General features: G+C 31.8%; 1 protein-coding gene across 3 annotated transcripts in view; it reads right to left on the bottom strand.

Annotated features, from left to right (window-relative positions):
* The window catches only part of LOC114349510 (GRB10-interacting GYF protein 2), a 74,327-nt gene extending 62,474 nt beyond the window's left edge, over window positions 1-11,853 (bottom strand). For 2 of the 3 annotated variants that reach the window (XM_028299907.2, XM_028299910.2), the window contains exons 1-2: window positions 11,751-11,853; window positions 11,222-11,332 (exon numbers count right to left, since the gene is read on the bottom strand). In XM_028299907.2, coding sequence (XP_028155708.2) covers window positions 11,222-11,332; window positions 11,751-11,827 — 188 coding nt within the window. In that variant the 5' untranslated portion in view covers window positions 11,828-11,853. Of the gene's footprint in view, window positions 1-11,221; window positions 11,333-11,639; window positions 11,662-11,750 lie in introns of those variants that run through there. The other variant, XM_028299909.2, reaches the window with a different exon arrangement.
* Between the last annotated feature and the right edge of the window lie 400 nt (window positions 11,854-12,253).

Consider the following 12,253-nt stretch of genomic DNA (forward strand, 5'->3'; position numbering starts at 1 on the left):
TATTTTGTGATTTTTCTCTAAAATTGATTGTTGTCGAGTTATACGCGATTTAAAATTTGAAAAATGCGAAAATAGCCATTTTCAAGGCTTAGGGCCGGTTGTTCGAACGCTAATCAACAATGATCATTATCAAATAATTAATTACTGTCAATGTCAATTGTTAAAACATAATTAATTACAATTCTGAAACTATAATCAATTAATATAACAATAATTATTAACATAATTAATAATAAATCTCATAATTGTAATTAATTATGTTTTCAGCAACCCAAACAAAGTTGACATTGACAGTTTTGGTGACAGTAATTAAATATTTAATAATGATCATTGTTGATTAGCGTTCGAACAACCGGCCCTTAATAACTCGGTTAAAATCCATTATTATGAAAGTCAGAAAGTGACCATTCCAGCCGTCCAATGGTGAATCTCACTCGCACTCACATTGACGGCCGCCTCAATACACGGTTAGTGCTCATTGTTGATAATTAAAAATAATATCTTATTAATGAAATAATGACAAAAATTTCTTCAGGATCTTATAGAGGTAGTTTTAATCTTTGATTTTTTTTAGTTTCTGACTTTCATAATATATAATATCGTATGGCATTTTTGCCTTTCGGACAGTTCCGGCGCCAATTACATCTTTAACCCTGTTTCAAGTAACTAGTGTCGATGTACACTAGCCCAGGAGGACCGACTGCTTAACGTGCTCTCCGAGACACGGTGAGACGGCTCGTGTCATTATTGAAAATGAAAATGGTTTGTCTTTAGCAGGGCTCGAACCCACGTGCACTGGCGTATGAGCCCAGCGATTATGCCGTTACTCCACGGCCGCTCGCTCGACTTTCACAATAATTATCTTTAACCGAGTTATTAAACCTTGAAAAAGGTTATTTTGGCGTTTTTCAAATTTTAAGTCGCTAATAACTTGACAACAGTCAATTTTAGAGAAAAAAGGCCCAAAGGATTTAAAAAAAAATTGTACGAAGTGAAAAAATTATGTATTTTTGCGAATTTGTTTAAAATCATTGTTTATCGCCAAACTTCACTAAAATCATTCATCAAATCATCAAAATTATTGTACTTATTTGCCCTCATTTTCGGCAGTAAAGTAACACTTTGTTGTATTGAAAGAAGAATGTTACTTTACCTGCCGCGATAATTAATCAAATTAACCGAGATTGAATGTAAGTGGTCAATGGCAGCAATCGATTATTTATTTGAGTGAAATTAAAATTTATTTACTTTAATTATTAAAAATATTGTACAAAATTTATCTTATTATTAATAAAATTTGTCAAAAAGTAAAATTCTGTAGTGTTTCGCAATTATATTCATACAAAATAAATCAAAACTTTACAGATTTAGTAATTAGGTAGGTATACAATATTGACAACTACTATCGATTAAACATCAAAACCGGCCATCTGTCATTACTGTCATACGAATTTTTTATTTCGTCTAAAATTAAAAAAATTTCCTCAAAGTTGTAAGTAAGTGTTGATGTTTTTTATGATTGACGATACAATTTTGTACGCACCACCTCAATATTCTTTATCGAACGCGTCTGTTCCTCTGCTCGTAATATCAGACTCGTTCGATAAAGAGTCACTTTACTGACTGACTTTACTGAAATTGGTTAAACAATTTTTCGACCGCGGTACCGCGTGACACCCTGTGTATTTGTTATAAGGATTGTTATACGGATGTATTTCTTTGAGTAAGTTTGTGCAAAAAATCGAATCAGAATAATTTACCTAACGGGGGCGACGTTACAGACTATACTAATAAGTAGTTGAAACGGTCAAAACAAAGAAACGCACACTCATCAAAAATGCACTTGAGATTCTCGTATAATCAACATTTACTGAATCGATCCAGGAAGAGTCAACTCCAACTAGTAAAAGTTGATTTAAATTTTTAAAATCAACTTTTACTGCTCGTTTCAGTTAGTGTTGACTCCAACTAGTTGGAGTCAACTCTAACTAAGAATCAACTTGAACTGTAACATATACACATTATCTTATATATTTTATTTATCAAATTGACTTGCTACAATTCAAAAATTTTTTTTTGTAAACGTAGTCAATAAATTTTTGAATCTTTGCTAGATATCTGGTTTATTCCTTCGTACTTCTGCACGCTAATTTCTCATTGAGAATTAAAAAAGAAGTCTACCTTGTGAATGTGAATTACATTTCAGGCCGCAGTGTCTACACATTCAGTCAAATGTGTGTAAGTAATTCCTTTGCGCAAGTTAGAATAGGAAGGAAAACATCAAATGCTATCGTGTAAATTCTGGACTGAGACAAGGAGATCCGCTGTCCCCATTGTTGTTTAATCTGGCCTTAGAATATGTCTGTATATGTATATGAAAAATGTATCAAAAAATGAAACCAAACATAGCTGCTCGGGGAGCAAAGACCATTACCGCCTTTACCATTGACATAGATTTACTAGCAAAATCTACAGATAATTATTTTTTGTTTTCCAGGATTATCAAAGAAAGCCAATTCAAATACAATATTAAAAAACTACACTAAAGTGAATTAATGTGCTGCAGCAAAGTAATAATTGAGAATGATTTTCTTTCCAAGATAGTGGAATATTGAACTATTGGACAATGTTATTCATGAAATAGTTATAAATGTAAATTTGTAAAATGTTAATAGCCCAGTCAAAAATTTTTTTTATTGTAATAGGGTTCAAATTGAAACTTTTCCAAATCAAAATTTCGGCGAAAAGAATTGATTTCTAATGAAAATAATGAGTTTTTAGATCCCTCAAAAAGTAGTCCCCATAAAAGTTTTTACTTTTTTCCTTGAAAGTTTATTAGAAAATGCTTCTTTTTAGACTTTCTAAGTAAAACTTTATATATAATTTGTTTAAATAATTGAAAAAAAAGATTGAAAACATTTCTATTAATTTATTAAGATATTCTATTTGCTTATCAAAAAATTGATTTTTGCAATTTAAAAAAATGACTAGGACATGATGCCTGTCTTTGCTGAGTTTAGCTAGCAGCCCATCGATGATGACCACACAAGAAAGATAAAACTGCCCCAAAAAGATTGAATACTTTTGGAGCAGATTTCATATGAAATATTGTATATAACAACTTATCATGATTTAAATAACTTGAAATTGTTTCCTAAACTTTGAGTGAACCCCATAGTTTCTAATAAAATATTTAAGATAATAATTTTCAAAACAAAATATAATATATTTATAGCTATCTATAAAAGAGATAATAATTTTATAACATGCACAATATTGCAAATATGTGGCAATATTTTGAAATAAATTGTATGACAGATGTTGCATTTGATAGTGAAGGCATTGATAACAGATATTAAAAGCAGAAATTGAACATATTATTATATTTTCCTAATTAAGTATTTCATTAATAAACAAAAAATAAAAAATTCATAGAAGTGAAACCAACAGTTTTTTAATAAATTTATGTTAATACTCTTTATCTACAATATTATTTCTTCTTCTTGAGGTGCTTATATGTGATGAATATTGGCGATCATCTTGGCAATATTTATCTTGTGTGATAATGTTGCGAGAAAATGTTGCGGAAAACCTGCACATATGTTGTGCTGAACTAGGTTCTAAGGTTCTTTAACCAGGATGTTCTTCTTCTTCCTGGACCTTGCTTTGCAAATATTTTTCCTTGTAGAACGACTTTTAGGAGGGCATAACTAGATTCATTTGGCATAACATGTCTGAAGTATTATAACCTAGATTTGAGAGTGATCAGTACCTCTCAGTTCTTCTTTATTCTTCTGAGGACCTCATCATTTATGAATTAATCTGTCCATGGCATCTTAAGTATTCCCCAATATAGCCACATCTCAAATGTTTCCAATCTTTTGCACATATTTTCCTTCAAGGTCCACCATTCAACACAACAAAAAAAAAGGACAGAGGAGACATAGAAACGCATAATCAAGAAGTATCTAACCTCAAATAGAACTCGTTTTTAATTTTCAAAAGCAAACTTTTTTATAATTGGGATCTTTATATTGCCCATAAGTGCTTTTATGTATTGTGTATGTTGCATTCAAGCTATACAATTTTTAGTAAACTTGAATTTATAGTAATTTGTTCAAAAATAACCAGTTTCTCAAATTCTAACCTATAATGTCTGTTTTAAAATGTAGTGAGTGCCAATTGGATTTGTCATCTAATGAATATGTTGCTTGTGAGAACTGTAGTAGATTATTTCACAAAAAGCCATGCTCTGGTCTTAATGCCTCAGAGATTAAAGTTATGGAAGTGAAAGGTATGGAAAGGAAGTGGAAAACTTTATTAAAAATGGTTACAAACTCAAAGGAAAGAAGGTATTTGTTAAATTTGACTTAACCTCCAAAGAAAGAGAGAAATGTAAGTCTGTACAAGCGGAATTAAAGACACGCAAAGATAATGGAGAGAATGTAGTCATTAGATATCAGAATCAAATTCCATGTATAGTGCAAGCAAAAAACTCGAAGTAGGGCCTTTCATTAGTACAAATAAATCTAAGTATCACCCGAAAGAAAATATTGAGGTTTTTACCAAAATGTGCGAGGTCCTAGAACTAAACTAAATGTTCTTCAATCACGTGTTACTGCAAACTGTTACTCGATTATTATATTAACTGAGACTTGGTTGACCAACGATATTAGTGACAGTGAGTTGGGGTTATTTGATTATAACATTTACAGATGTGATAGAAGCCAAAATACAAGTAATTTGTTAAGAGGAGGTGGTGTGCTGATAGCAGTATTAAAGAATCTTACAAGTTCCATGTTAGACTCCCCAGACGGTATTGAACAATTATTTGTTAAAATAGAAACAGGTTTGGATACGATCATAATTGCTGCTGTCTATAGGTATTCCACCACATTCTCCATTAAACAAGTACCAGAACTTCATTACCACGGTAGATTGTATTAAGGAAAATCATAAAGAATCTGTATGGCTTGGTGGTGATTTTAATATGCCATATTGCACTTGGTCAACCGAAGATTTCTGTTCAGTACCAGTGGTGGAGGTTGGTGAACGGAATCATACAAGTGATGTGGTCACCCTAATAGCAGACTCTTGTGCATTTCACAACTTATATCAGGTGAATGAAGTCCCCAACAACACTGATAGAATCCTGGATCTGATACCTACTATCCACTAATGAAAATACTTCTGTTACATTGAATGACAACCCATTGGTAACAGCTGAAAGATATCATCCTCCATTGAACATTCAGATTAAGAACAATACGAACCACACAAATGAAAGCAGTCCTCAGAATGATATATTTTATTATGATTTTAAATCAGCTGATTAAACTTTCTTAAACGACTGTTCAAGTCGAATTAATTGGGATGAATTATTATTAAATCACTCAGTCAATAACATGGTGAACATTTTTTATGATATTCTGTACTTTTTTGTTCATGCTGTGCTGTAATTCCTCAAAAAAAAGTATCTAAAAGAAAATTTCCATTATGGTTTACCCCAGGGTTGAAGCAGCTGACAATCCAGAAAAAACAGACTCACAAAAGATTAAAAAATTCAGGGTTAAGAATTGATTATGTTGATTATAGCATACTTCGAGCTGAGTGTAAAAACTTATCTCAATTGTGCTACCTACAGTACGTTGAAAAATCTGAATTTTCTGTAACAGATCAAAGAAATATAAAACAGTTCTGGAACTTTGTTAAGAGCAAGCGAAGTGGAAATAAATTACCACCTTTCTTCTTCTTCAGGTGTCATCTCCGCTACGGAGGTTGGCAATCATCATAGCTATTTTAATTTTTGAGGCAGTAGCTCTAAATAGTTGTTTTGAGCTGCATCCAAACCATTCTCTCTACGAATTTCATGGCTGAAGAACCTGAGAGAATGGTTTGGATTACCACCTTTGTTGTTCTTTAATGATAAAGAATGTCAGTTGGGACCTGATCTGCCTGATCTTTTTGCAGAATATTTTCAGTCAGTTTACACTGACAAAATTATCAATCTGCAAAATAAACCCTCATTTAATCATATTTGTATCTCTGATTATAATATTTAACCATTTATGAGGAGATGGCTAATACTGACATAACAAAGGGACCAGGTATCCCTCCTTCAGTTCTGAAATCTTGTAGTTTTGTTCTTTCACATCCACTTCATGTGATATTCAATAAATCTCTTGCTTCAGGTATCTTTCCAGATTTCTGGAAAGTGAGTTATCTTAGGCCTATCTATAAGTCTGGTAACAGAGCTGATATATCCAACTATAGACCAGTATGCAGTCTTAATTCCATTCCAAAATTATTCGAGAAAATAGTAGCGGCTTATTTAAGATTTAGATAAATTAAGTTTGAGAGTAATAGAAGAGCAGTTTGGGTTTCTTAGCAAAAAATCTGCAGAATTAAATTTAATTACTTTTGCTAACTATCTGTCGGACGTCTTGGATGGGGGCGGGGAGGTTCATGCGATCTACACAGACTTTTCCAAGGCATTCGACAGGGTAAAATCTTGCTCAATAAACTAGAAACTGCTGGTATTCAGGGAATATTATCGGAATGGCTAGCCAGTTATCTAACTGAAAGATGTCAAACTGTAAAGGTAAATAATTACATGTCTAAAAATATTCCCAACCCCTCTGGAATACCGCAAGGGTCCCACCTGGGACCCTTAATATTTGTATTATTTGTCAATGATATTTCGGACTGTTTTAGATTTGCTGAATTCTTGTGTTTTGCAGATGACCTGAAATGCTACCTTAAAATTACCTCCCCAGAGCTCTTGAACTTCTATCAGATCTGGCCAGAGTCACAAGGCCTTGGAGTCACAATGGACTCCACACTCTCATTTGTCAATCACATTGACATCATAGTTTCTAGAGCACTTAGGATGCTTGGATTCATTAAGCGAAGCACACTTGACTTTAGGAGTATTAATGCTATTAGATTGCTGTACTGTAGTCTTGTCAGGCCTTTGTTGGAATATTGTTCTTCAGTTTTAGCCCCCATTATACTTCACACATTCACAGAATTGAGCAGGTGCAGAGAAAGTTCCTTAGGTTCCTAGCATATAAATCCAATATACCTCGTGTAAATGAGTTTTCATATGATTTTGCATTATTACAAGATACATTTTCCCTGCCTACTTTGAAAGTGAGGAGGGATCAGGCAGATCTCAATTTTTTTAAACTCATTATTATCATGATTGACTGTCCTTCACTGATTTCCACAATGTTGTTAGCAGTTCCAATGAGAAACACCAGATCAGTTAACATATTTCATCAGCCATTTAGGAGAACCAATGTTGGCCTTAATTCTTATATACCTAGAGTGTCACGAATGGCTAACTGTTATGCTGATAGTTTGGATTTTTTTAATGAAAGCTTTAGTAAATTTGTGAGCCTGGTAAAGCAAATTGTGATATAAATTTTTCAATGTGATGGTGTAGCAATATTGTAATAACGTGTAACTAATGATTTTGTACCTGTCAGTTTCATATATCAATGTTGTATTGTTTTATTATTTTAACTTTTATTATTTTAACTTTAACTTTCTAAGCACTTTTTAGACTGTATTTCGACTGATTGTATGTTAAGATTTTATTACTTGACTAATTCTATTAAGGTTTTTAAACAGTAAATTGTACTAAAAGTGGGCAAGGCCCGTTAATAAATAAATAAATAAATAAATTCTTATTTTTATAACAAGAGAGAGGTTGTGCATAATAATAATTATTCTTGTGCTCTGTAATTTATTTTGATAATTTGACTTTCCAAAAATTGGAAATAGTAAATAAATCTGATATGATTGAGAAAAATAAGTTGCATTTTTGAATTCAGCATGCATGAAATATATAAGATCACCTATAAAAGTACAGACCTCAAAAATGACCTAGGCCTGTGTTATTAGTTTCTAATAGAGATTTGTTTCAATGTGTATTGTAAGTATTTAACTTAATTTTTAGATTAGCAATATGTTGAAGAAGGTCATGATGGGTAGTTATTCTAATTAACATGTTCTGTACGGATGGCATACATGTGAGCCACATGATGCCTTCACTCATATGCAGACGGCGTGCGTGTATGCCATTGATTATACACATTTTTAAATGTGTTTTTTTGTCCGGTTCAGATCATAAGTTTTAGAGTGCGTTCACTATGGAGACCAAAGGATGGTATCCTAGCCAAGAGCATGGTATTGTACTCTTCATATTCGTGAATTCTCGCATTTAAAATAATGTATTTATTTTACCTGGCGATCGAAACTATATTATCGATCGCTATGTAAAATAAATGCATTATTTTAAATGCGAGAATTCACGAATATGAAGAGTACGATACCATGCTTTAGGCTAGGATACCATCCTTTGGTCTCCGTAGTGTCTCCTTAGACATCCTCATGTAATGTGTTAAGAGTAATGTGCTGTAAATATTGCAGTACAGTCGCCTATGAGCTACATGGGCAGTGAACATGTTAAATATGGTACACAAAATTATAAAAAAATAATTAAGGAGAGAGCTTTAGATTTAATTCGATTCAGGGGCCACCATCATCGGCTGACCTAGGTTTCTACTTTTCAGTACCTTCAGAGCCACCTTTGGTGTATCTGATCTATAGAGAATTTTCTCTGTCTCTAAAAAAATATTTATTGAAACAATTTGTTTCCTTTATGAAGGATTAAATTACTTTTATCTCATAAGACCAATCGATACATCTGAACTGATCCAAACTATCAATAGTATCAAAAGCAAATCATCCTGTAGTACTGACGGACTATCCATAAAAATCTTCTCAAATCTCACAGAAAATGTGTTGGAAATCCTCGTCTTACTAATTAATGATTCCTTTGAAAGAGGCAAATTCCCAGAGTGCCTAAAGATAGCCATTATTATTCCCCTTCATAAGGGTGGTGAAAAATCTAATGCTTGCAACTATAGACCTATTGCCTTACTACCGGTACTTTCAAAAATTATTGAGAGACTCATAAAAACCGGTCTTATGTCCTTTCTCATTGATAACAACATCTTATCCCAAAATCAGTTCGGCTTTTTAACTAATAAATGTACCACTGATGCCTTGTTTTCTGTGCTTCATGAGGTTTATCAAGCACTAAACAATAATCTTTATACTGCCACTGTTTTCTGTGACTATGCCAAAGCTTTTGATTGTGTAAATCACGACATTTTGATTAAAAAACTAAATTTCTATGGGATTCAAGGTATTTCTTTGAATTGGTTCCAATCTTACTTGAATAATAGGAAACAACTAGTTAGAGCAAATGATACTGACTCTAGTCTCAAAAACATTGTATGTGGAGTACCACAAGGTTCAGTATTGGGTCCTCTACTGTTCCTTATCTTTATAAATGACATCACTAATTTAAAAATCGATGGAAAATTTTTTCTTTTTGCTGATACCAGTATCACTTGGAACAACTCAACTATTGCATCTCTTCATGCAACTATAACTTCTGATTTGCTTACGATAAAAACCTGGTCTGACTCTAATTTACTCTCTTTTAACATGGATAAGACAGTAGCATTATCCTATAAAAGTGCTCTTCAACCCCTGCTTGTTAATAACAGCCAGATCTCTACAGTTGATTCTGTAAAATTTCTTGGTATTTTTTTAGACAGCAACCTCAAATGGTCCCTTCATATCGATTTGTTAAGTAAGAAACTCGCCTCAGCCTGCTATGCTATAAGATCTGTTTCGAAAGAACTCAATTTAGCATCTTCTAAACTAACATATTTTTCCTTGTTTGAGTCTCATCTTCGATATGGTCTTCCTTTTTGGGGTTCTAGTACAGCTGCCCAATTAGATGTTATTTTTAAATTACAAAAAAGAGCAATAAGGGTTCTGTTTGGCCTCAGAAGAACAACACATTGCAGAAGTTACTTCAAAGATCACGGCATTTTAACCCTTACATCTTTATATATTTTAGAAACTGTTTGCTTAATTCGTAAACATATGCATGTCTTTCCAGCAAGGCCTCATCATGACTACTCCACCAGAAATTCAAATTTTGATGTCTATTTACCGATCCCGTCCTCTGAGTTAGTAAAGAAATCTATATTACATTCCGCAAAAAAAACTATACAACCATCTTCCTTTACAACTCAAATCTGCAACATCTTTCCCCAAGTTCCATAAAATGACAAAAGCTCATCTATCTAAAAGACCATATTATTCAGTAGAAGAGTTTCTTAATGACTAACTAAGAAATTACAGTAATGTACAAGTAACCAAACTTATCTATATTTGGGTGTCACATGCAGCAGCTTAAACTTATTAGTTTCTATGTCTATAAATAGTTTACTTTGTTGTATGTTCACTTTGCAATTTCTATAAATTGTTGCAATATATCGATTTTGTTTTTTTTTCTTTACTTTATTAACTTATATTTTGTATTTATGTATATTTTTTTATATTGACGATTTATCAAATTTCAGAAAATTGTATTTGTTATTGTTATTGTTAGATATTATTTATTTATTTTGTCTGACTTTAATTAAGCTTTGTCCATAAAATTTGTATAATTTTCAGTGACTATAAAGCATATTTCTATTCTATTCTGCATTAGAAATAGAAAATAATAAAACTCTGCATGTTAAATTTAATGAAATACTGCAAGAGCTTCGGAACATGCATTGTTTTATTCAAAAATTACATATATGCACTATTAAAATTAAATATTATTGTTTTCAATTTTTAATGTGACTTTTAATGTTATCAGATAATCTGTTTCATTATCGTGAGCTAAATAATGCATGTAGTTTGATGTAAATTACATTTTTCAAAACTCCATTGTATATGAAAAATTTTATGGTTATGTACTTCATTGATAAATGTTAATTAACACTTGTCAGTTTTAAAAAAAGCACATGACATATGTTGACTGAATAATGAATTAATCCCACACATTTTAAAGATATAATCTATTGTTATTTTGTAAAACTACAGTATTCTAACATTACATTGTAATTTGACTATTTATAGGTTGTTTTACACTACAAGAAAATGTTATACAACAGTAGAATATGGCAGTGTAACATTCAAATTTATTGACTGTTTCTATACTCACTAAATATCGGTCAAATCTGTTAAGATTTCTAAGACCTATTCACTTTAGTTCTTGTACGTTCACATTCATATTTGAGGTAAAATTGGCAAATTTTTGGGAAGGTGGTCTCATTAATAATATAATCATAAAACAACCTACCGATAATCAGCAAGCTGATATCTTGTTCCTCCACCAGTTCCTCCTCCAGTAATACCTTCGGAGGACATGTTACGAATCCAATCTGGACCAAAATTCATTGAGTCAGTCATCCTAAAAACATAAACACACTCAGTACGAACCTGTGAAGCGAATGAACTATATTATATAAAGTAACACATAGAGCGTTACAGCAACAGTGAAGGCATATGTGGTATGAATGAGTATAGGTACACAAAAATGGAGGTAACTATTTTTAGACACAAAATATTAGTGGTACAAGTTACTACCGGAAGTCGACAATGAAAATAAGGATGATATATTCACGTTTATTACATAAATCACAAATATTTCACACTGTTTTATACAAAGCATGAAGTGCAAGGCCCCAGGCACAGACTAGGTGGCACATTGATTTTACCGATTAGGCTCGTTTTATTGAGAAACATGTACATAAAATTATTGAACATAAATCCTCTGTTGGTTTTATCACCAATCGTTTTCATAGTTTTCCTTATACGATTGCATTTACCTGAATATATTTGTTTTACACTTGGTAAAATGCGAACAACATAAATGGCTGCAGCGAAATTGTAGGTTACGGCGCATGTGCTCACAACCTAGTAACTAAAATGTCAAAATATTTAAATTCAAAATTCCACTAGATACACTTTTTATTTTCAAATTCAAATGAAAATTGGTCTAATCTAAATGGAAAACTATATCAATTACGATAAAACTATTATTTAAAGTTTCTTATAATAATAATATTAATATTTAAAATATCTATCCTATGACAAATATAGAAACCATGACAATAATATTGTTAAAAAGGTTTCTTAGGTTTGTGAAGAAACTAATTTAAAAGAACTATGAAGTGCTGTTATTTAGTAATAACGTTAACAATAACTAATATCTTAGTTACTTTTTAACGATTGTATTACATATTTCCTAGTTTTTTTGAAAATACTAAAATACTACCCAGCTTAAACCATTTTATTTAAAACAGATTTACAAAGAAGAAGAACTGACATT

The sequence above is a fragment of the Diabrotica virgifera genome, chromosome 3, assembly GCF_917563875.1.
Source record: "Diabrotica virgifera virgifera chromosome 3, PGI_DIABVI_V3a".
Classification (NCBI taxonomy): Eukaryota; Metazoa; Arthropoda; class Insecta; order Coleoptera; family Chrysomelidae; genus Diabrotica; species Diabrotica virgifera.